Below are 26,979 nucleotides of genomic sequence, written 5' to 3'. Positions count from 1 at the left end.
TTAAAGATGTTATTCAAATTCTGTAATAATTGTATCCTACACTAAACTACAGAATGTTTTTCAATGGAAATGTACCTGGTTTGACTTGGGTTCAGCCTAATTGGGTTCGAATCCTAGCCGAATCCACATGTGAACCAGACTCAGACCCGGACCCAATTTAAACCGGACTGGTAGCTGGGGTCCTAGGCAGCTAAACTGGACTTCCTAGCTATAACGACTTGGACAGAATTATTAGGTCTTTATGGATTCAATTTGAATTTTGGAAATGAATGACTTGTCTATCACAATTGACTACCTTTAGAAGCATTGCCTCTTAGCTGAACATTGCAATAGCACTTACTAATTTCTTTTTTTTTGGCAATATTTTCATCCATCAGATACAATGGACACTCCTATTTGAATCCATGAATCCTTAATCATATTTTGTCTCTACAACTTTTTTATATTTCCAATAATGTGGTACACACCGTTTTAAACTTAGAACCTGTGTAAGTAGAGGGTGCATTACTAATTGTTGGCAGGATTTATAAACAACTAGGTGATCTCACCCAGCTGAAAGTAAAACCATTTGCATAAATGCTGTGTGTAATATTTTATCTGCAACGCCTTTTGCTTCATTCTAAGATGCCTATACCAATGGGTCTCTTCTGTAGGTAGGAGATGGATTTTCTTGTTGAATAGACAGGATCTCCAAGAAAGGAAGTTGGGAAACTATCACTAATAATCAATAGGTGGCTTCAATGATGTTGTTTTATTTATTTTTTTGTGAAGGGATGAAATTATAAGTTTTCTCTAAGTCACAGCATCAGTCTCTCTGTTTCCCAATGAATGTGACAATTTGTTCTTTTCTCAACCCCTTGTTTCACTCTTCACATATTTTAATTCCACATCCATTCATGGCACATAAGTGAACGTTCACAGACTATATGAACTCTTTAAGTTAAATCTTGCACTCTTGACAATTCCAAATAAAAGCCCGAGCTCTTGTAAGTTGTATGAACTATGAACATATTTCCATAGAGGAGATGTTTAATCATATTTAAATTGTTTATTTGCCTCAAGGCCTAATGAGATTGAACTGGAGGCCATTCCAAATAAATTTCTGTTATAAGAGATGAATAAAAATTTATATAAAAAAGATGCAACCATACAATATGTATAAAGTTTAAACTTATAGATGTTCAATTATGTCCACTCCCTATGTTTAACATATCATCTGAAACCCTAGCAAGAAGTTTTGACTTTATGGTTGATTGTACTAGGAAAGAATGATGTCCACTTCCTATATTTGAGATTAAATGTAAGGTTTTACATTTTGTTCTATGACTTGTGAAACCCTACTTGGAAAATGTATCTTGCAAGTATTCATGCAATGCACTTCTACAGATAAAAAAATAGTAGTTAATTTATGAATTGCATGAGAAACTTGCTTTTGACAGTTTCCGCTGCTAACTGGTCGATTGAAGTTATCCCTTGGAGTCTGAGACTAGGGAAATCATCTTTATTGTGTGCTTCAATGAATATCTGATGGCTAAAAGTCTAACTCTTTGCATTTACTTTGCATGTGTAGTTTCAGAAAGAACTTACATTTTTTATGGATTGTTATCGCATTCTAATTATGTTTTTTCTCTTTAGAAATTAATGGAAAGGAAAGGCAGGAGTAGCTAATTATTATTTTAGTTTGTAAGAACTTAGGCATCAAATGCCTTAAGAGAGCTCAAAGGCAGACCACAGAAGTGTTGAATATGTTTTCAATTCACTATAATGTGCCTTTAAATATTCACCTTATGTTGATTTTACACAGGTCTTCCATAGCAGAGATTTACCGACCCTTGCAAGATCCACTAATAAAGAAGTGCCTTAGCATCATCGAGAATGAGGAAACTGATGTTGGCTGGGGTGCTAGAGCATTTTCAGCAGCTAGAAGCATAATGTCAAAAATTGCTCCAATGTCTCGAAGGGCTTGGGTTCCAACAGGTTGCCTGGTACAGAAAGCTGAGAATGCATTTCAATTTTAACATGTTTTAATTTGTTTTGGAGCTATATTATTTTTTTGTGTTGTTCGGGTCATTGTTTGACTAGTAGACATTTTCTCACTGGGATAAATCATAATACATTACTTAATACTACAGATTAGGAACAGTCTTTCATGTTTTTTGAATGTAAGAACTTGACTAGATTGCAAATTGGCAAGCCTCCTTGTCTAGGGTATAGATATCTCTCAGCATTTTTGTTATAAATAATTTTCAGCGTTTAATCATTTATTTACCTACTCACCATGAATTTATACATGTTTAACATACTGAATGTCCAGCAACTACTAGAGGTTTTGCATAGAGTACTACCAAAGATGTCGTTAATTGCATCAGATTTCAGCTATCTTCCAGATGTAAGAATACCTGGTGAGAGGGCACCTCTAGTGTCAAGCAAGGTAATTGTGCAATCTCAACTTAGTGCAATATCGTGTTATTAAGTTCGTTGCTATTGTCATGTAAGTTTTATCAATTTTTATTCTGTAGCAAGTCACATATCATTCTCTCATGACTTGATTCATTCAAAAACCAAATCTGTAAGTATTAGATCTATTAGCATGAAGAGATATGTTTTTTAATCTTGGAGGGCAATCATTAATTTTGTATGCTTCATACTGCCTAGTTTTATTTTCAGTTTTCACGCTATGACATTTCTCTTGTATTTCAATGAACAAATAGGCTTATCATTGACACGGAAAGCCAAGGCTTGCATATTCTGTTCAAGGTTTCAAGATTATATTGTTTTGTTGAGTTATCATTTCTTTCTAGGCCTCTATCTGTAAGGATATTTATATCAGTAAGTACAGAAATTCATAATCCATCTTCTAAAAGCTTGGTTATGACTAGTTCCATTCTGAAGCATATTTATGCCTTGACTCATTGTATGTCTTCTATGTCTGAGCTTGTTTTCTATTTCTTAATGTATGATTCATGGTGTAGTCTTGAATTGCCTGGGCTCCTCAAAGTGAAGATTTGCAGGCATCTAGAAGACTACAAAGGCCTTAATGGTTTAATAGATTTGAAACATTGAAAGGGACAAAGGAAATGGATATTTTTGTAAAAGCTAAAAATTAGAATTATATTGAAGCAATTCTCTGATGTTAGGACCGACCTTTCTTTGTAATCTTTTGTAAACATGAAAATTTTATAATCAATGACCTCTAGAATGTATCAAATCGTTTAGAGAATAAGCATGCATAATAGATATAAATGCTTGTATGACAAAAAAAAGTGAGGAACTGCAAGTAAACCCTTCAATTGTATAGAAGTGCAACCCATCTATATTAGACGAGTTATTTGACTAACCTTATTGGAGGGCAGATAAGTTATTAACGTCCAACAAGAGACCACAAATGGGCCTAAGCGACTGAAAGTACAAATAGAGGCTAGCAAGTATCAGGATCACCAAACGGTGTTCGAGAAAAAGTAAATCAATAGAGCAAGAAGCAAAGAAAAAGAAGAAACAACACCATAAAAGAGACCACGAAGCAGTGAAACAACTAGTAGCTTATAGTCGTCGAAAAGTAGCTCAAAACTAGGGGATAACTATTTGTATGCAAAGAAATCCAAACCTATTGCTGAAGAGAGGAGGACCACAGTCATTGATGGTGCATGTGCATGCAATCTCTACGTGGTCTCACCGATGTGGTGTGAGTAATAGTGGATGGGCTCCAAAACCAATTGGTTCCTCTAGGAGAGGTAACTAGAGTGAAAAAAGAAGTGATAGGATCATGATGGGACGTAGATCCAGAGGGGAATAACACCCGTAGAGTTAGATCTCGAAGACAAGAAGCTTTCTTGAGATAGAGTGCAAGTCATCACTGAGGAAAGCGTCCTGCACTCTCTGAATAAACAATGGAACCTCCCCTGAATCTCATAGTAGATTGGACAATAGAATAGGAAATGGATCTCTATCGTAGCTACATCCATGTCACAACACTAACAAATTTGCTTGTCTCTGCTGGTCTGGTGATTTGTCTAGTATGAAGCCAGTGAGAACCAACTCTAAAAGAACCTAACTAGATACGTAAGGCATGGGGTCACTGCTGAGAAGAGTAGTAAGGTCAAACAATAATGCCATCCTGAATGTCAATATAGTGCTCCGCATAGAAGGCCATACGAGGGTGGAGGGCCCTCAGCGAGTCCCCTCTGTGGGTTGACCCAAGTCATGTGAATATACCTCATGTAGATGTCCATTCTGGTAATCTCATTCAACTTTGACTAAGGGTAGAGGAGAGGAACAGGAGTGTCCAAAGAATACTGAAAGGGAGGAAAGTGGTCAATATCAATACCCACGAAGTTGAGGAGACTGGAAGCCTGAGTGTACTAGCACCAAGCAGGACTAGTCGGGTCCGAGGCTGCAATCAAAGATGAGGAACAGTAGGCCAAGTAAGAATAATGGTATCTGCCATCAATAGAGTCCTTAAAGCCCTTGAGTCTATGAAGTAACTAGACCAGAGCAAAGATTGTGCAAAGTCTAAAGGGGTGAGCCCTAAACTCGGCGAAGATAATGCTGGTAGAAGTAGTTAGCTAACAGTGAATGAAACATCGAAGAAGAAGAGATCGAACTCTCTCCATTGAAGCCCAATCAGTGGCCATCAGGGAGGACTCCCAAAGTCTAACCAGAGAGTCTAAGATAGACATCTTAGACGTAGTATCCTAGAAATGGTGTCTAAAGCACTGTCTCTCAAGCAAAGCAAGTGAACCCAACCCCTTGCTGACCTCCTGCATCATGGCTGGTCGCAAACTAAAACGTGGCCCAGAAAACCTAATTCCCAAATAAGTGTAGTTGGAAGTCATCTCGATCTTAGTCCCTCTGAAAAAGAAGTGAAGATGTAAGGTTTTCAAACTATTGAAAACCATAACCTGAGTCTTACCCAAGTTAACCACTAGTTGCCGAGAATCACAAAAGGAGGCTAGGCTATCCAGACCATGTTGTAACTCATTAGGGTAGGAGGATAGGAGTACCACATTGTCAGCAAAGAGAAGGATGGAAATGAAAACCTAATTAGGATAACACCCGTCCTTAGGGAGTGAGAAGCTCCTCAGATAAGTCTCAAACTCATCAATATATATACCAACCAACGTACGAGAAAGTGGACAGCCCTTCTTGGTCCCAATAAAACTCTAAATGAAATTGAAGAAACCCAAAGGAGTTCGAAGACGATCGACAACACTCTCGTAGAGTCTCATGATGGCCATGAGAAGAACCTTGAAAACCCTAGTGTCTCTAAGTTGCTGAAACAACGTAGACTAGGGATCTGAATCAAAGGCTTTGCGAAAGTCCACAAAGCAGTAGTAGACTTTCATTGAGCAGTGTCGTGCCTCCTCAATGATGGCCTTGAGGGTGAGAATATGGTGTCTAGTATGAAAATCCGCTTTGAAACCTGCTTGGTCTTTGGCCTCGCAACTCAATTTGTGTAGCTATCTCATGAGAATAATGTGCAGAACTGTTGCATAGATTTTGGCAAAGGTATGCCTAGTCGTAATAGTCCTTTAGTGGATCTGAGGTCGGCCTAGCCTTGTGGATCGGGTGAATAATATGGTGAGACCAAGACAATGAAAAGCCAGTACAAACCACTCTATTGAAGAAAGTGGCAAGATGCAATCCAAGAACCAAAATCCCCATCTTGAAGAGCTCCACCTAGAACCCTTTCTCATCAACGGCCTTGCGACAACTCATGGCTCTTATAGCCTCAGAAATGTTGGACATGGTAAACAGGTGACAATGCGAGGGGGAGTGAGGCAAAGGGATGGCTGAATAGGAATGTCGTAGAAGGTGACGATGTCTGAGATGATTTAACTGAAATCCAAGTAAGTGGAGAGAGTGGGGGGATGGGGAAAGAGTGTGCCAAAAGTGTTTTGTGGAGACCCTAAGGGAAGAGCTGAGAGATCCGTACTGCTCAATGTAAAAGAGACGCTTCTTCCAACAAAGGAAGCTATAGTAGTAGAGCCTGACTTGGGGAAAGGAGGGATCCTAAGTGGTGAAGGTAGAGTGAAAAAGGTGGTGAAAGGACCTACCGTCATCATCAAACCAATGGATCTGGGGATAGAAACTGGGGCAGAGGGAAGGCTAGCGATAGGGATGGAGAAATGTGGGAAATAGAGGATGGTGGACTTCTATATCATTGTGGAGATGAGGTTGAACATGATGGAAGCACATGACATGTTCGTGAAAGGAGCGGCTAGAAGAGAGTGCCTAAGGTGGATGATGAATAGGCCACGATCAATGTTGTCGAAGGAAAAGGTGGTGCAAGTGAGCGAGGGCAACGTAGAGGGGCAAGGGAGGGGGAGGACTAGAGAGGATGGGATGTGAGGAGAGGGGCATAGAGGGTTAGACTAAGGAGGGAGTAATCAGCGAACAGAAGGTGCAAAGGGAGAAGCGGCTAATGAAGGGGATGGAGTGTAGGGAAGGACGTAGTCAATGACACTAGCACCATTACAGTGAGGTCAACAAGTAAACAAACCAAAATTGGGGAAGTAGGGTAGCTCGGTAAGAACCAGAAGAGAAAAAGATTCAAAGAAATGAAGGAGGTGCCTTCCATACCATGTTAGGGCGCCATCAATGTCATTAGAGGAATTTTGTAAACCAATAGCATCATTGTTAAACTTTGAAGTATATAGAATCTATCTGCCGATCATGAAAAGGAGCATGAAGATCCTTGGTACAGATGTTGAAGTCCCTTAAAATGACCAAATTTTCCAAAGCAAAGAATTTGTCAATCCAGTCGTTAAGGTCACCATATGGGTCATGGACTGTATACAGAGAAGTAGCTGACGAGAAATAACATACAACAACCAAAAGATCTTTGTCCAATTTGCCTTTGATATAGACCCACATGAATCTAGCAAGGCTGTTAGGATGCATAATAGTCGTGATGTTGACGAGGCGATCGTGTATGAGACAAGCGACCGCACCAGAATCCTTGACCCCATGAGAGAACCTGAGCTCATTGTGATAAATAGATAGTAATATCCAAGAATCCTGGGAAGAGGACGAGTCAAACTCTCAGGTGTGTCAATCACAAGATAACATCTGCAGTACCAATAACATCCATAAAAAGACCAAGCAATGACCAAAGAATACCATTACCATTTCAACAGTAGACAATCAAGGAGTTCCCCTCCCGACCTTGCAAGCGTCATTTTGCACTGGGGGCCGACCCAAAATACCAACCCAATGGAGGAGAGTCATTGATAACCTACTTAAAGTTGCAGATAACCGCCCATTTACCCTCAAGGTGGGGTGCAACAACTAGTAACGACAAGAGGCCGTATTTGCAATTGAATATCTTTCACCCAGTAACATTTCATGACTCGCCACTTTGGGAATGTTTAGTGCCTGTACCAGAGAACCTATGTTTCAGAGTTCGAGTCGTTTCAACATGTTTTGACTAGGTTTTGAATCCCTCAAAGTCGGTCATTTATTGTTGCCATGCTGATGTGAATTGTAGAATTCTGGGAGGCCCTGTTTGACTTGTTATAACTTTGACTTAGTTGACCAAAATGAGAAAATTCCTATTGCATTGCATTCTAGAGGTCAGAGAGTTACTATGTTTCAATTTTGAGCTTATGATGAATCCGTTTGATTAGTTTTCAGAAGCGATTCCAAATGCAATTTATGATGTTTTACTGGTGTCAAGAAATGCAGATTGGTTAGTACCCCTGTTTGTGATGTCATAACTCAAAATCCATGATGGGTGAGATCGAACGAATGGAAATGTTGTGTTCTACTTTGAAAATTCTTTAAGTGTATCAGTTTGCTAATCTTGACGAATCCGTCTGCACACTTTCTCAAGTCCATTTGCAAAAATCACTTTTCTGCCATTGTTTCCACTCTGCAAATTTGAATAACCCTCTGATTGCTCGCCATTTTCGTCCAATTATCCGTCATGAGCCTGAATCCTAGATTTATACTATCCCCATGATAGGTGAACCAATGCGCCAGTTTTCGTGCTCCCAAGTGTTAGTTTGCCCTGTTTTCAAAGCCAAATCCAAATGTGTTTTATGGTTTTCTGACATGTTTTCTTGTAGGCAGTTCTGAGAGGGCAACTTTGACAGTCAATATCTTTTGAATGAGAATTTTTCATGAGACGAGATTCGACAAGGTAAAAGAATGCGGAACAAAGAATTAGTATGTTGGATTTCAGAGCTCGGTCAGGTGTTTTTGTTAGTTTTTAAAGCCAGTTAAAGAACCTTTTGGCATTAAATTGACAATTTGCAGATTAATGATAAAATGTGTTTTAATTGATTGTTCGGTTGTCGAACTTGCTCCAAATCAGTATGACGGAATGAATGGGTCAGTTTGAAACATTAGTTGTTTGAAAACAATTTTTTTTTTTTAGTCAGACCCACTTTGGGGCCTAACTGATTCCATCAGATCCATATAATATTATGGACATCAAGTTTGTCTTCAAAGGTCCTAGTGTTTGTGATTATTAAATATCTTAGTATTCTTATGTATTCATTTGAGATTAAAAGGGCGTATGGATCATACACAGAGTGAATAATAAGGAAATGGATTGGGGCCACATTGTTAAGCTTTGACAAAGCGAAGGTTAAGATGGATGAACACAATTAGGGAAGTTTCTATTGCTCATCCGAGAGGTACTTGTCATTAGCATAATACATCAAGGGTTAGTATATTAAGAGAGAATGAATTAATTTGAGATGGATGGATTTATGTGACTCTATATGAATTTATTACCATAACGATCAATATGCCTAATCCGCAAAAAGCAATATCATGGGTGAGATGCCAATTTAAAGTGGAGTATTATGCCCTGGTACAAATGTACAGCGAGAAGAATTAGTAGTGCATGGAAAAGTTTTAAATTCTTCTTAATCTGCCTACAAGGCTTAGTGGGTAGATTAAAATCGACTGCCCAAATTTAGAGTTTTCCGTCTGTCTGAAACCCATGCCAAATATGGGGGGTCCTTGGTGTCTTAAAGCAGAAGGAGCGGCAATAGAAGGAGATCATGGATTGGAGGAAGGCCGTGAAAGAGATGAAGGGGAAAATTGGAGCCTTGCAGTCCAAAGAAGGGAATTCAAAATCACCCGACCAAATCCCTTTGAAAAGCATAAATACGACACTTGGGGATATCTATATGGGGAGCTAGCACCCTGCTGAAGCATCTATATGTTTCCAAGTAGATGCAAGGGGACTCACATGGTCGGAGCTCTAGGGAGAACATCAACGCCATCATGTCATGGAAAGGATTTCATAGCAACAACTCCCTCCAATCTGCATTAATACATAAAAGAGTAGCCATCCAAAGGGATACAAAATGAAAAATGACGCCATGCTGCTTATTAATGGAAGCCGCAACCCAAAGCTTGTCCCCACGTGATTTATGGAGGTAGTGATTATTCATGGAAGGACATTTCAGCCAAGTGAAGAAAGGGGGCAGAACAGAAAATGTGAAGTTGCATAGAATGGGTAAATGGGCAAATTCTTCAAATCAAGAAGAAGAGACAGTGAGGATTTGATTTACCAGTTGTTGGGAGAGATTAGAGAGATGTTTTTAACTTATTGAGGAAGTTTTCCAAGTGGACACATGGTGGTTCGAGAATTCATTCCTTCTATATCGTTCTCTCTCTTTCATTGTGTTGGTAGTTTTTTCTGTGAGACTAGTAGGGTTCTAGTTTTTACTATGAAACTAGGTTGTTGGTTGGTTTTACGTCTTGTCTTTTAAGCATAGCTCTAGTAGTGAAGGCCACACATCCACTCTTGTGTAGGTTTCTAGTTTCATTTCATGTATTGTTTCTCTGAGATAATGGAAATTGATGATAGATCATGTGACATATCTGAGTTTCATTTAGTGTTACCAGTTAATGTATCCAGTCTTTCCAAGGATAAATACAAAAGAGGATTTACAATAAATTATCTGTGTTCTCTTATCCTGTCTCCTAATTCTTCATATGCTATTAACTTTGTGATTGAATGAATAAGGTTCATTCAATTTAAGACAACTTGGATGAGTTGTGTGTCAGATCTATTGTTGCTTTTAATTCAAGGAGTTAAGTATATGCTTCAATGATTTGATAGGGTTTCTGGGTGTATGGAGGGGATGCTAGTAAGAATGGAGTTTGGGGATTTCAATTGATAAACTTAATTGTAGGGCAATCAAGTTAGGTCATCCTATTGGTAGTGACTCTATGTTGCAATGGATAAGGCATTGGTCACTAAATCAGATGCAAGTTGAGATGAAGGTCATTTGCACAAATCATTTTAATCAAATCAATTCAAATTTTCACGTTTTGTAATGGACTGAAAGGAATTAGCCCTCACTTAGCTTATGGGTTCATAGGTTATGATTTTGTAGCTATTTCATTCCTATGTTGTTGCATAAGTATCAAAAGATATAAGGGTTTCATCTACTGTTAATAGGTTCAGATTTTATGTTTTTGCACCGGTACCATATATCAAAACCTCAAGGTTAACCCGCCTAGGTTTCGCAGAGCTTGAAGTGAAGGAGTTATGCCTTATAGTTGGCACAAGATTGGTAGTCAAGTGCATCCATCATAGGAATTTGCTAGCCTTAGATGTATTGGTCTGGCTTCTTGGTTATTTTCAAATCTGTTAAATCAGGAGCGAATAGGTGGGATGCCATGAACTATTAGATTAAGTTCCCTAGCCCACCACACTTGTTCGTCCGAAAACTTGGACTGAACAAGCTCCTTGACTCTTGTGATTGGAAGTTGTTTCTGTTGTCGCTTCTCATATTTAGAGACTTCTACCCTTAAATTTAAGTTTGGAAGTGAAAGTCCAATAATTGCAAAATTCGTCATGACAACTTCGCAATTTTTTGGCAAAAAGATGCATTTTCAACCCCAAGAGTTATCTCATTCAAAAATCGGTTGGGGATGGTTGTGGTCTTTTGATTTGAGTCTATTAAGGCCTTAGAAGTTGAAGGATGTAATGTTGCTGAAGTTTTGGAATAATAATCATTAAGCATTGTGAGTTTCCCCATGCATTTCTGTAATTATATCGTACTGATTGGATTGGTAGGCATGATCAAGTTATAGAAGAAATCCCATATGTGTTAACTTTCTTTTCTAGTTGGTTTGAGGTCTTGAAGTTATTCCTGTTGAATTTGGCATCAAATTCTTTCTTGGGTTGTCATAGACCTAGGGTTGAGTAGAAATGATGAGTTTTGGCTTATCATCCTCTAGCCAAATTTCTTGAAACTTTGGAGTTTGATAGGTCTTCCTATACCCTATAAGAATATGCAGCTTTTGGAGTGCTCACTAGCGATGGCTATTTTTGGCAAGAAACCCTAGGCTTGGAATCTCTATGTGATAGGTAGGAAAATAAACAATCAGAGGTTGAATATTGATTGCGAGCAATAGGGAAGGGGTTTGAATGTTTTGGAAATGTTGTTTGGAGGATGTTAGAGCATTGTGTGGTCAAAGGAAGACATGTTTTGACTAGAGGAGACAGTTTTGCAAGTGGTCTAGAGAGGAGAGACCTAATTAGCCTTTTAGGCCTTTTGAGTAGTGGTTGTTAGCGTGCCTTCTTTTCTATTGAAAACCCAATTTTGAGGTAATGTGAAGAATTTCCACAAGGGTATTTGGAAACCCACTTTGTTTTCCTATATCACCAGGGGATCAAAAGTTATTACTTAATCTCTTTGTTTGGAGACCTAATTGCAATTAGGCTTGTTTAAGGGGCATTTACACCAAGACAATTAGTAAGGTAGAATTGGGTCATGAAAACCTATCTCGTTTGAGTCAAGTGATTGTGAACACATCTCTCCAAGGGTCAGTGAATGGGTTCCAGTCAAGTGGGCCATTCAAACCTCTAAGCAAGCATAGCCCACATTTGGTTTTACTAAGTTTTGTTTGGCTTATTGATTGTGATCTTGTAAGTTGTCAAGTACGGGGACATATAGGAGCCTTGGAGTCTCCTTGAAAGGGTAGAAAGGATTGATTGGTAAGAAGCAAGAAAGAGAAGGGATTTTTTGAGAAGGAAGACTTGATGTTGGGACTTGTAGACCTTGAGGTGGATACATTGTCCTTGTGACTCTATACAATCTTTTGCCTCCTTATTACATTGAAAAGTCTTCAAGCCTGTTTTTTTATGATTTGCCGAGGTTAGGGCTCAAACGAAATGTATTTTTGTTGGAGAGTGTCATGTGTTTTTTATTCGCAAATATTGTAGTATTTGCAACTAGGGCTTGTGCGAATGTTTTTTGGCAAATGATTGCGATAGGCTCTTAAACTTTGAAGTTTGTTTGTGCATTTTCTTGCAATTTATACATCTTACACAACCTCTCTATTTCACGTCAGGATTTATTTATTCCTACAATTTCAATAAAAAAAGCCTTTTATTGTGTTCAACTTCCATTCTTATAAATTCTTGATATTTTGCCATTCTGTGTTTCTCATCCCTAAAGTGTAATGTTCCCGTTATATATAAATCATTAATCAAACTATCGTTAATGGGCAGATTGATTTAATATATCTCAGACCTATTTTTGTTTTGTTTTCATTGTTTGTGTTGTTGTCGGCTATCTTTGTACACCCTCGGAAAGTTTTCCCCAATGTGTATTTAAGCACAGCTTGTAGGTAGTCAGTAGGCATGCATTTCGGATTATTTCTTTTGTTTTGCGAATTCCAATTGGGATTCTTTGTTGTTCGCCATTTCGGAAGTGGAAGATCTTCCCTATTTGGCTTTTCGGTTTCGGTGGGATTCACCTCTCACCCTATTTTGTCGCCTGTAAGACTTCGCTCGGATTTGGCAAATCGAAGCACAATCATATTGCGAATTGGAGAAGGCATTATGTTTAATTAGATCAAATTCTCTGTGTTGAATGAATAAGATCTTTTATAGAGCATTCTGTGTTTCTCTTGCATTTTCCGTACATTCTGTTGCCTGCACTTCCGTCCTCCCCAAGCTTTGTACTTCATCCCATATGACCCCTCCATTTGGCAACATCTTAGACTACATGTGCAGCCTCTACCCTCCTACTATACGGCCTCCATTACTACTACCGTACAACTTCCATAACTGTCACCGTACGACCCTCCTTCATTCTATTGTACGACCTTCATTCTACCCCACTGCCACCCCACATCTCTCACCCCATACGACCCTACTCACACCTCTGGTTTCACCGTATAATACCTTCAGTCACTGTACGACTCGTACATTCAACCATACGACCATTTTAAAAGCCCATTCTGTATGGTGATCCAGTATTGGTAACCAGTCATCAGACGAATATTGCAAATAGAACATTACGACAGTATCATAGCTTCGATCCTGCCAGCTTGTGGACAGTGAATAAGAGTTTATAGCCGGAAGAGAAGAAGAACCCATTTTGTTGATAGAATGGCTACCAAACCAGAACCTATAACTGCCAAACTCGTGGCACTACTGAGAGAGCTTGCGAGGAATCAAACATAGATCAATGATACTCAGCAACTCATGGAAGAGACTCTCAAGAAGTTGGCAGACAATAAAATATCTAGAGAACAAAATGGTCACAACGCGTACTCAGTGTTAGGTAAAGCAAACAATCATCCAGCACGCTCTCGACCTTCCATGCCATCTTCTCCCCCACGGACGGAGGCACCACCTGGAGGGAAACAACTGACCTTTGAAGAAATGTAAGAACAACTAAGAGAAGACTAGAAGAATGTGAATTTGGAGGATGATATATCCTACAAAGATTATGCAGATTTGAGAATGAGATATTCGGGAAGTGGAAACAGAGGATATTTTAATGATGATCTCAAGAGGAAGTTGAGTAAAGTAAATTTGTCAGCATTTGACGGATCTGGACCGATTTGGACCCATATCTGCACAAGCGTGGGTAATGAAGGTAGATACTTACTTCCAACTTAATCCCATGCTAGAAGAAGCAATTAAATTTGTGGCCTTACACTTGGAGGGAGTTGCGCATGAATGGTGGCATCATGACACCATCACACTGGGGCATATGATTAAATAAATATCTATGTGGAATTCACTAAAAGATTGACAGATTGATTTGACAGTAAAGATCCAGAACTCAATTTCAAAGATTTGGCACAACTGAGGCAAACTGGATCGGTTGACCAATACATTACGGAATTTCAGAAGCTCTCTGTTTTGGTCACAGACATTTTTGAAAGAAGACAGATAGTGCTCTTCATGGACAGACTGATAGAACCGTTGAAGGGTTGGTTGAAAGGGTTCAATCTTGCCACCCTATCGGAGGCCATTAAGAAGGCAAGAAGTATGGCATCATCATCGATGTCATCCTTACAAAGTTACATTCCAAACCGCTGGTGTTTCTGAGGGACAAAGATAACAAATCTCCACTGAGAAAGCTGTCGTTGGACGACACTACCAGACAAGAATTTTGAAGGAAGAAACTATGTTTCAACTACAAAGGACCATGGGAACCCGACCACAGATGCCTCGGGAAAGGAAAAATCCACTACATTGAGGTCATGTCCGATGATGAGGATGAACAAGAAGATATACCCTCTGAAGACAACGAGCCCCATGAGGACATCAAAGTGGTTAGTTTGAATCGTATGAAAATAATTGCAACATTGGTATGGTGCGGAGGAATTACCGCCCTTGCCAGTAGCTCGAGGTGCATAGTGTTTCGTGTATGGGGAACCCTCCAAGGACAAAGGGTTATGGTTATGCAGTCTATTTTTCGAAAATAGATCTTTGTTTTGGATACCACTAGATCTACATGAGGATAGGAGACGTGGAAAAGATAGCCTTTCGTTATCACTACGGGCATTATGAGTTCCTAGTTACGCCGTTTGGATTAACGAATGCACCTGCTACATTCCAATCATGCATGAATCGCATCTTCAACAAACAATTGCCTAAGTACTTATTGGTATTTTTTGATGATATTCTTATTTATAGCAGGACATGGGAAGAGTACCTGAAGCATCTGGATGAAGTCCTAAGGATCATGACTGATTAGTCCTTGTTTGCCAAGCGATCCAAGTGTGAATTCACTATGATAGAAATATTGTACCTGGGGCATGTTGTCAAGAAATATGGAGTCCAAGTTCATCAAGAGAAGATTCAAGCTATCCTTGATTGGCCTCTCCCAAAATCACTCACAAAATTGCGAGGATTCTTCAGACTGTGTAGTTATTACTAGAGGTTCATTAAAGGATTCTCTCAGCTCAGCATACCCTTAACGGATTTGACAAGGGTTCTTTCCAGTGGAATGAAAAGGCACAACTTATGTTTGATAAGCTGAAAGAGGCGATGAGCACTTGTCCCATACTTGCATTACCTGATTTCACTCGACCATTCATTCTAGAGTGCGACGCCTCTGGAGAACGTATTGGTGCGGTATTGATGCAAGATAGACACCCCATAGCCTATAAAAGCATGACGCTTGCACAAACAGAACTCTTATATTCTATTTATGAAAAAGAGACGTTGGCCATCATACATGTACTAACCAAGTTCCGACAGTATCTGGTGGGTGCCAAGTTTGTTGTTCGTACGAATCACAATAGTTTTAGATATTTTCTAGAGGAACGAGACTTGAACGAGAGGCAACAAAAATGGGTAAGCAAGGTTTAGGCTTTTGATTTTGACATTGAATATGTGAAAGGAAAGAACAATGTGGTTGCAGATGCTTTGTCCAAGAAACCTGCCATCTGCTTACTAACCTAGATTTCAGCTGACTGGAAAGCACATTTGTTGATAGAATATTCCAAAAACACATTTTCCTGTGAGCTAGTGGATGACAACACCTAGGATGATCGATACAAAGTGGTGGATGACATCATTTACTATAAGAATCCGATATTTTTAGTTTGGACTCCAAATTGAAGCAGAAAATCTTGAAGGAGGTACACAACTCACCCTTGGCAGGACACCCGGGCTTCCTCAAAACTTACAGATGTCTCAGGGAGAGGTTTTCATGGAAAGGTCTTAAAGGAGACGTATTGCAGTATGTAAGAGTGTGTGATCTGCTAGCAGAACAAATCCAAACATACTCTACCCGTTGGGTTACTACAACCTTTGCCAATTCTAGAACAGAAGTGGGAAAGTATCTCGATGGATTTCATTACTGGACTTCCCAAGGTGAACGAAAATGATTGTATTTTTGTGGTGGTTGATAGATTGACGAAGTATGCACATTTTTTTGCCATCCCCTGAGACTTTTAGGCCGCACAGGTAGCCGTTTTTCAAAGAAGTTTTTTCGTCTACATGGGTTACCTTGAAACATTGTTAGTGATCAAGATGGACAATTTATCAGTAACTTGTGGACAGAACTGTTTTGACTGGTAGGGACAAAATTGTCACTAAGTTCTAGTTATCACCCTCAGACAGATGGACAAACAAAGATTGTGAATAAGTGGCTTGAAGGTTACCTTCTGAACTATGTCTCGACACAACAACAGGGATGGGTCAAATGGATACACCTAGGGGAATATTGTTATAATACCACGTACCACATGTCCATTAGAATGGCACCATTCAAAGCTCTATACGGGTACAAACCCCTTTCCTTCATCGACATAGTTATGGGTGATAGTCATGCACCAAGGGCGAGTGACTGGCTTCAGGAGGGATAGGATATCCTAAGATGCCTGAAGGAAAACTTACAATGGGCACAGAATCAAGTAAAGATGTACATTGACAGACACTGAATAGAGAGGAGTTTTGAAGTAGGAGACTTGGCCTATCTCAGGCTCCAACCATATTGACAATCCTTATTGAAGGAAAAGGGAAAAAAAATTGAAGCCACGATTTTATGGCCCCTATTGTATAGTTCGTTGTATCGGTTTAGTCACCTATGAGCTAGAACTTCTGGAGGGGAGCCATATTCATAACGTTTTTCATGTTTGATGCCTGAAGAAAGTCATGGGATAGAATGTCACGGTAGCCACAGACCTTCTGCCGCTCAATGAAGAAGGAAAGCGTATATTGGAATCAATCGAGATCATTGAAGTACATGAGAAGACCCTATGGAACCACACGGTGAAAGAATATTTGGTACGTTGGAAACACTTGCCATTGGACAACGTGATGTGGGAGGGCAAGAACATTCTACAACATCTGGCATTGTATTTGCTTGAGGACAAGCAAAATTTGGGAAAGGAGGACTGTAATGTTCCCATTATAAAGTAAATCAGTAATCAAACTATTGTTAATGGGCCGATTGATTTAATATATCTTGGACCCATTTTTGTTTTGTTTTTGTAGGTTATGTTGTCGTCGGCTGTCTTTGTACACCCTCAGAAAGTTTTTCCCGACGGGTATTTAAGCACGGCTTGTAGGTAGTCATTAGGCATACATTTCAAATTATTTCTTTTATACTGCGAATTCCAGTTGGGATTCTCTATTGTTTTCCATTTCGGAAGTGAAAGATCTTCCCTATTTGACTTTCCGGTTTCAGTGGGATTCACCCCTCACCCTATTTCGTCACCTGTAAAACTTCGCTTGAATCTGGAAAATTGGAGCACAATCATATTGCGAATTGGAGAAGTCATTATGTTTAATTAGATCAAATTCTCTTTTTGTTGAATGAATAGGATATTTTATAGAACATTCTATGTTTCTCTTGCATTTTTCGTACATTCTGTTGCCTGCACTTCCGTCCTCCCCAAGCTCCGTACTTCATCCCATATGGTCCCTCCATTTGGCAACATCTTAGACTACACGTACAACCTCTTCCCTCCTATCGTATGACCTCCATTACTACCACCGTATGGCTTGTTTACCATATGGGGTAAATAGTTTAATGCATGCAAACAACAAACAAGAACATGTAACAACAGTACTCTTTTCATTATTCGCATATATGCCGAAGAGATTACATAGTGCTTGTGATGATTACAACCATCTAGGATGGTGTACATATACTTCCCGAAGAACCTTCCCGAAGGGGTCCGTCGGCTACATAACAATTACTGACAACATGCTAATCTACCCGTCAGCTATTTTATAACTTTACTGACATCATTCCCCCCAAAAAGAAAAGTCGTCTCTGGACGACAATTACAAAATATCCTAGATAGATTAAAAAATGGGATACATTAACTGACTAACTATAACAAGATAGATATGTTTCGGTCACACCACTTTCACATCCTTGGCAACAGTGCCAAATGTTTACCATATGGGGTAAATAGATTAATGCATACAGACAATAAACAAGAACATGTAACAGCAATACTCCTTTTATTATTCGCATATATGCCGAAGAGTTTACATAATGCTTCTGATGATGATTACAACCCTTTTCGGATGGTGTACATATACCTAGGTCTGTCGGCTACATAACAATTACCGAAGGGGCCCATCAGCTGCATAACAAGAACCTTCCCAAAGGGGCCCGTCAGCTACATAACAATTACCGACTACATCATCCCCTCCCAAAAAGAAAAATCGTCTCCGGACAACAGTGTAACAAAACTCAAAATTGCACAACTAATTACATCAAAACACAGATACTAGGCAGGGGGATGGGTCCCTGGTGTGGTAGGTGTCCGGGCTCTCAGTTCACCCAGCTCAACCCGTAGCTTGTAGACCTGCTCCTTTCGAAACTTCAATTCGGCTTCCGCTTCCTTCTGAAGCTCTAGAGCTGACTGCAACATCTCTGCAATTTCTCCCAACTCTTTTTCGTTTCCTACTACCACTTGTTACGTTTTTGCTACCAACTTCTGTAGCTGATTCTATCTGTCTAACAGGGTTGTCCTCTCGGATTCCCAGGCTGCCCTTTTTGAGGCTAACTTGGCAGCTAACTCCTCCCAAGCCCTCTCAGCTGCTACCTGATCTTCTTAGCTCCTCCGAAGAGTGTAATACGCCTCCATGTATAACTTCACTATCTTGTGAGTCAAAGCCACTACTCAGCTCTCCATACCAGGATCTCTCGTTGTTGCCCAATCCTGTTACATCTCGGCAGTCTCCACATCCGGCCATCCCCGCTCCTCAAAATAGACTGTAAAGGCAGCTGGGCATATCTCATAAAAGATACGATTCATATGACTCCCTCTAGCTCCTTCACTCCTGAGTCCAACGCCTGAGCCTCTGTCGAAGCTAACACCTGGCAAGCCCGAGTCGCTAAAGCTACTACATCAGCAAGAAATGCCTCTCTCATCCCTATCTCCCGCGCTACTGGATATTCCTGTTGCATAGCCATAGCCGTCTCTACTGCTTCCACCATATGCTCAATAGTGTTATGTGACAGTCCCACATCCTGAACTGGCTCTGCTACCTTTGCTTGCTGAGTGTCTTCCTTCGGAATGTCGTCTCGCGTAAGTGTTTGCATATAGGCCATTCGAGGTACTGGAGTACGGTGGAACCGTGTACTCAAATAAGTACTCATCCTCTTAGTTCTACTCTCCATATCACGGTCAGGTGATGCTAAGAGTGTTGTATCCTCCGTAACTACTGCATCAGAACCTACTACATCCAAGTGCACACCAGGCGTACTTTGGTTCTCTGCTATCTTTGGTACTAGTAGGTTAGGTACCTCCATGGCAGTCTCCTCTCTCTCCTCCAATACACTCTCTACTGTAGGTGCCACAAATTCTGTTGCTGGTTGTGCTTCGGTAGGTGCCACGGTTTCCACTACTGGAAGTGCTTCGACAAGAGTTGGCATACTCTCTCGGCTGATGGGTGTTGCCACTCGTGCAAATCCCACGGCAAACCCAACTGCTAGTCAAACTTGGGGAGGCCTTACTTCGTGCTGCCACTATAGCCACTTGTTGTAGTGCTGTAGTCATCACTATCGGCTGTCGTGTCTGTTCAAACCCTGGTATATGTGCCATGTGCATACCGGCTGGGACTAGGCAGGGAGTGGCAGATAGTGTAGGGCGCGGAAATAACAAGGGAGTGGCTATGACAATCTCAACCTCTTCATTATCGTCTTCCCCTTCCTCCTCTCCCATGCTGTTCTTCTAGGAAGATGTCTCATGTCGGCCACTGTTTGTATCACCACCTGTATCTAACCGAGGTCTCTTCTGTCCTGTAGTGCCCTTTTGTCCAGTGGCTGAGTCTAAGTGTCTCCACTACATAATAGGAGGTTCCTCGAGAGCTAATGGTGTAGGGCTCGCCTCCAACCTATCTTCTGGAATCATCTGCGTTGTAGCATCGAGGAAGAGACCTATGGCATAATGCGGCATATAAAATGTCTTATGTTGGAGTGTCATAAATTCATGCATACGTTCAGCCAACATTGATGCCCAATCATACACCTTCCTATTCATTATGCCGGTCATCATGGATATCTGTAGAAAGGAGATATTAGATGCCCTACTTGATCCCATGAGTCTCCTTTGACTAAATCCATCAGGCATCGCCACGGTCCCTCCTGAATGTCTATTTTCTTCAATCCACTACCTTTTGATGTCTCAGCCAACACTTCCTGTTCTGCTTCAGCCATGTCTTCGCATACCAGCCTGATCAAAAACATTTTTACCTCCTTGGAAATCTTCTTGGGTTGTACCTTCTTTCCCTGCGGCCTTGGTATGCCAAACACTCGCGTGAAATCCGTTGCTTTGAATGAGACTATTAGGTCTTTTCCCAAGTATTGAAATGTGCTTTTTCGAGAGCCCCTGCCATAAGTCTCGATCATGGTGCATAGGAAACCCTCGTATTCTCAGATGCAAGAAATAGGCATCCAAATCGCCTATTCCACTTGTGCCCTTCTGATGCTGGCTTTTATTGGATGATCATCAGGATTTTCCTGCCACCACTTTCTACAGTCCATACCACTCAATCCTTCAAATGCTATATTTTGTGGTGTGATTTCAGCAGTTGCATGTGCCTGTGCCTTACGTTTCTGCTTGATGCTGCTACTGGTGCCTTCACCCTAGTTACCTGCAGTCAACATTTTCATGCCCTTCCCAGCTATAGATTCTTCCAATTCTTTTTTCCACTTTCTCTTGCTTGCAGACTCCATTTATTCCTCTATTGGGTTAGGTCAGTTATCCCTCTGTGCACAGTTCTTTTTTTCCTTTCCTAGAGTTCATACGGATCCCTACAATCTTCCTCACGCTTTATGGATGTATAGCTAAACAATCCCTCACTTTCAAACTTCTGCTACAGTTACTCCATCTGATTGGCCGTATGGCCTTTCCTTCCAAGAAGATCTTGAAAACACTGCTGGTTTCTTCCTAGATGACGTCTGAATGTAGGCTTTGCAATGCCTTGTATGTTCTTACGAAGACTTTCCTCAGTGACTTAGATGCCGTACGGCCTTTGGTCTACCTCCTGTCTTCAAAACACGCCGTACGGCCTCCATTTCTTCTCTTGCGTGTACTGTACGAGATTTACTTCAAGTATATTTAGTTTTGAACTTTTCCCATACATCGTACGGCTATACGGTTAAGAGAGAAATTTTTATTGGTTAGCCACACGCTTCAATCTGTCAACTCTCCTTAGTTTATTGTACTTAGAATCCTTCCATCTCAATTCCCTCCTGCCATCCCAACCAGATCGTTGGCCCATCAAACTCCAGCTTCCAGTAGTCAAATCCCATGAAACTTATGCATCCTCCCATTCACAGCACGATTCAATACGTGGAGACCACTACTAATCTCTTGGTGCGCTCATACCAGACAAAACAGGCAAACCCAAATGTGTTCTCAATATGCTCGATTCACGCAGAATATGAATATTTTCACGATCTTCCAAAACCTTGAGCTTAGAATTTTTGTACGATGGTTGCAATATGCTTGGGGGCTTCCATACGGTTAATTCCCTCTTAAAAAGCCATACGGGCTTCTAACACCGTACGCCTTGTTTCCCATGTGCACTTATCCAGCCGTTGTTCAGTCATGAAGGACTAGAAAAAATCATACAGTGAAATTGAAATCCGTACAGTGAGCCAGTCTGCTAGGTGATCTTAGTTTGCTGTACAATGAGGCATTTAAAACCTTGCGCGAAGCTATATACAATAACATACAATGTCCCTTGCAGATGATAAAAGCTGTTACTTCGTTCCTGATACTTCTATTCTATTATGTCGTACGGTCCCTATTATGAGATGCATTAGCCATACGACCCATGTTTTAAATTGCTTCCTTTTTTTCTTGGTCGTACGGTGGTTAGTTTGTTGCCTTTGTCATATGGTGACTCAAAACTCGTTTTTTTTTTTTCTTAACTTAATATTACTGCTCCTTAATGTTTGCTGATGATGGAATAGTTAGTGCATGATATATTTTCAACTTCGAACCATTCACAATTTTCGGAATTTTCTGCCCATCCAACGTCCATAACTTTATTGCTCCGTTATCACCTACTTCCTGGATTTGGTATGGCCCGACCCATTTGACTTTAAACTTGCCCGATTTGATTTTGTTTCGTCCATCATACTTCAACACCAATTGTCTGGTTGGAATTTGTTCAGTTTCAGGTGTTTATCATGCCACGCTTTGTGCTTGTTCTGCGTCACCTCCATGGCCTATTGTGCCAATAGCCGCTTCTCTTCGAGTTTGTTCAGATTATGTAATCTTTCCCTCAAAGCTTTCCATGTCGCCCAACTTATTCTCCAACGCGATCCTCAGACTCGGTATCATAAATTTTTTTGGTACCACTGCCTCCTGTCCAAACATCAACTGGAATGGTGTATGTCCTGTTGTCACCTTGTATGCCGTGCGGTATGCCCAAAGGGCAGAGGGTAGTTTTTCTTCCCAATCTTCACCTTCGATCACACATGACTTGTAAATGATTGCTACCAGGATCTTGTTTGTAGCCTTAGCCTGTCTGTTTTCTCGTGGGTAGTACACGCTTGGTAGAGAATGATATATCTTGAATTATGTCGTTAACAGTTTATAACGTGATTGACAAAATGCCCTCCACGATCACTCGTTATCTGAAGTGGAATCCCATATCGAGTGATTATTGTTCATAGATGAATTTTGCTGTACTGACCGCTAAGCTATCTAGTAGAGCTCGTGCTTCCACCCACTTTGTTAAGTATTTCATAGCCACAACAATATATCGGCATTGGTGCCTTCAGCTTACTCTAGGGGGTCCTACGAAATCCAATCCCCATCGTTTGAATAATTCTCGCACATGTGAGGGGTGAAGCGACATGAAGTCTCTCTTTAGCAGCTTCTCAACCCTTTGGCAAGTGTCACACCCGACGACCCATTCCCATGCGTCGTTGTACACTGTTGGCCACCATAGTCCTACTAGCTGTATTTTCTGCGCTATGGTATCAGGTCCCATATGTCCTCCTGCTAGACCCTCATGTGCTTCCTTCAACACCCTTGGTATTTCCTCCTCTAATACACACTGTTGCAAGATGTGATCGGGCCCAATTTTGTACAGTAATCCATTAATCAATTGAAATGTATGGCTCCGTATTACTAATTTTCGCCTTTCATTTTGTGGCATATCCTTTGGTGGCTGTCCCGTGGAAAGGTACTCCCCAATACTCGTGTACCATTTTGGCAGTACTGCAATTTGAAATAACTGTGCATCAAGGAAATCATCATTCACTCTGTCCGCTGGTTCCCCTATTTTAATTTGTGACAGATGGTCTGCGCTGACATGGTTCTTCTCGGGCCGTACAATGATCTTGAAGGTGAATTCCTACAACAAAAGTAGCCACCGACTGATTCTCCCTTGGTTGATAGGTTTATTTACCAGGTGCAACAGAGCCTGATGGTCTACATAAAACACGAACGGTGTCGCCAGCAAGTAATGACGGAACTTTTGCACTGCGTAGACCATTCCTAAGGCTTCCCATTCTATTGTACTATAATTCTGTTATGTTTTTGACAGTAGTCAGCTGGCAAAATATATTGGGTGATCTAATCCATGGTTGCTTGTCTGTGCCAGAGTTGCTCCTATTGCATAATTAGATGCACTGACGTGAACATGAAATTCCTTGTTCCAATCTGGGTATGCCAATATAGGTGCTGTGGCCAATCGTACCTTCAAACTTTCAAATGACTCATCCTATTCTTTGTCCCATTTGAATGGTTCCCCTTTGCATGTCAATTTGTCCAGCGGATATGATACTTTGGCGAAGTTTTTGATGAATCTTCTATAATATCCTATGTGTCCCAGGAATGACTTTACCTCTGTTACATTTGTAGATGGCTACATTTCCATTATCACTCTGACTTTGTCTGGATCTGTTTTGAATCCCTCCTTGCAAACTATATGTCCGAGTAATTTTCCCTGCGGGACCATGAATCTGCATTTCTTTGGATTTAAAGTGAGGTGTGCCCTTTGACATCTTTCCAGCATTCGCCCAACACTGTTAGATGTTTGTTTTCGGTGCCAAATACAGACCAGTCATCCAGGAATGCTTTGAAATTTCCAATAGACATTTTGTCAAATATGTTTAGTATGATTCTTTGGAACGTAACCAGTGCATTGCACAAGCCAAATGGCATTCGGTTGTATGCGTACACGCCGTCTTCTACCACAAATGTCGTTTTTAGTTTGTCCTCTTCTGCTATGCAAATTTGATTATATCTCGAGAACTCGTCCATAAATGAATAAATCTCATGTCCAGCGACCTCCAATATACTGTCTGTGAATGGTATCGGGAAGGGGTCCTTGATTGTTACTGCATTGAGACATCTGAAGTCGACACATATCCTGATTTGGGTGGTATGCTTCTTTAGGGATATGACTATGGGCGACACCCATTGACTTGTTTGAACCTTAAAAATAATACCGGCCTCTAGCATTTGGTTAATTTCTTCTGTAACTTGTGCCGCATAATTTTTATTCATCCTGTAAGGTCGCTTCCGTACGGGCACTGCATTTTCGACCAGCGGGATGTGGTGAACACACGACTCCAATGGAACTCCTTTCAAATCCTTATATGTCCAAGTGAATACATCTTTGTATTCCAAAAATATTTTAAATGCCGTTTCTTTTAGTACTAGATTCCAGTTATCCCCCACTAGTATGTTTTTTGGTTCGGCCTCATCTCCTAAATTCATGGTTTGTACTGTGGCTTCGTTATATTTGATTGGCTTACCCTCATCGAATACATGTGCGGGTGTTTCATCTAGCGGTGCGTCCCCTTGTTTTATTTCCCTGAACTCTTTTGGAAATCTGTCTCCGTTGTGCCCTTCCTCTATCGTTAGTATGTTGCAGCTCTAGAATAGCTCATAATCCTCCATCTTCCAGTGAAATCATCCGTTCACCGAATCCAAATCATCATCTAACGATCCACCATCTAACCATAGGACTCCTTCCTCATTGGGTTCCAATAGCTGCTTTCCTTCATCATCTTCTTCAGAATCAGATGATATGGCTTCTTCGCCCACCATTTGTGTGTGTAAATCAATGATGAATTTTCATCCTCTACTTTCCAGTGATAGTGTATTCTTTTTCCAGTCATGCTTAACCTTTGCTTGTATGAGCCATCCTTAGCCTAGAATGGTGTCATATCCTCTCCTCTTCCACGAGATGATGACGAAGTCGAGCAGGAATGGCTGTGTTCCGATAGTCACTAGTTGTGCCATCAGGACTCCCAGTGGTTTGATCCCGTGCTAGTCTACCATGAGCAACTGGGAGGTTGGTGGCCACAGCGTAGGTTGTCCCAACTTTTTCCAGGTATCTTCTGGTAGGATGTTTACCACTGACCCTCTGTCCACAATTGTGTCTGAAAGGACCGTTCCCAATATGCCCATCTCTACGACCTTCGGATGCCGTCTGGATGTGAGGGCTAACAGCATTGGGTCCGTTGTACTTGCTTCACTTCCTTTTCCCTTCGATCTTCTCCAGGTAATTTAGTAGCTGGAGCGATGTTTGTAAGTGCCGATCGAAGTTGAGCCATTGTGAGCAGCATATCGTTTACTTTGACTGGTACTTCAGTTTGTAATATCTATCATATGATGTTTTGTTCCACGCAGTTTCTTGTTGAGGTACTAGTAGTGTCCTTCAATTGTGATTTTTCTGCCTATGTTGCTTTCTCAATTTTCACCCATGCTTCTTCAAATCTCTTCTTTTCTTTCATCGGGTCAGGGTACAATTTTGTGTGTTCCGTGTGATTGCCAGAACCTCTTCTTCGTCTGTCCCGATGGTGATCAAATTTACTCCTGATTTCGGGCACTTGGCATCTTCATGATCTCTAGGACTGCACCATCTGCATAACAACTTTGATGCATTTGCCGATGTACAGTTTCGGGAAAAGTGGCCCCACAAATTGCATGCTCTGCATTGAACCATCAGGCGGCCATTCGCATCTATTGAATTCGGCTGCAGCCTCCATTATTATTGTTGGTATTGTTGTTTTGTCCTTGTCTATTATTTTTGTACCCACTCGAAGTGGCACCATCACTGCTGGTGTTTCCGCTCCCTTCTGACACGGAAACTTCCTATGTCAGGAGCACTTGTTGAGGTCCTCTTTTTTTCATTGTGAAGGGGCATTCTTTTAAGGAATGTCCCATAATTTGGCAAATCTCACAGAACTGGTTCTTTGGACAAGATCCCTTCGTGTGACCTTCTATCTTGCATTCTGTGCACCATAGCTCGTTTCCCTTAGTCTCTTTTTGCATATTCTTAAATTCCTTCATCATTCTAATCATATCCTTCTGGAGAGCTTGGACTTGCTGCCCTTTTTGTCACCACTGCTATCTTCTTCCGAAGACGCATCATCTGAGTCAGATTAGCTACTTTTTTTTTTTTAAAAAAAATTCTGTTCACTTTCTAAGTCCATCGCCGGATTGTATGCTTCGGTGTATGATAATGGTGGCACAATCTTCATTTTCTTCCTTAACTTCAGGCGTAATCCTTCAATGAACCATCACTTTTTCAGCCCATTTGCTGGCTTACTTTCCATTTTATTTATTAATTCTTTTAGCTTTCTGGCATATACACGGACGATTTCATTTTTCCCTTGCTTTGTGGTGTAGATCTCTACTACTATCTCATTGTCGTCCCGTAGCAATTGAAATTCAGTGATAAACTCCTTTTTAACTTCCACCCATATGGTTAATTTTTGGGGATCGCCATCGGCAAAACAATCAACTGCTACATCC

The 26,979-nt window shown here is 40.8% G+C and overlaps 1 protein-coding gene across 2 annotated transcripts in view; it reads left to right on the top strand.

Annotated features, from left to right (window-relative positions):
* Positions 1–26,979, top strand: part of LOC149578686 (NADH dehydrogenase ubiquinone complex I, assembly factor-like protein (DUF185)) — a 240,448-nt gene that overhangs the window by 201,291 nt on the left and 12,178 nt on the right. For both annotated transcript variants that reach the window (XM_089831076.1, XM_089831071.1), the window contains exons 10-11: positions 1,805–1,985; positions 2,315–2,431. In XM_089831076.1, the coding sequence (XP_089687202.1) occupies positions 1,805–1,985; positions 2,315–2,431 (298 nt within the window). The remainder of the gene's footprint in view (positions 1–1,804; positions 1,986–2,314; positions 2,432–26,979) is intronic.

Source organism: Cupressus sempervirens, chromosome 1, assembly GCF_028749045.1.
Source record: "Cupressus sempervirens isolate cs-2001-9-10 chromosome 1, ASM2874904v1, whole genome shotgun sequence".
Taxonomy (NCBI): domain Eukaryota; kingdom Viridiplantae; phylum Streptophyta; class Pinopsida; order Cupressales; family Cupressaceae; genus Cupressus; species Cupressus sempervirens.
Note: the sequence above shows the minus strand (reverse complement) of the source record. Positions and strands in the feature narration are given on the sequence as shown.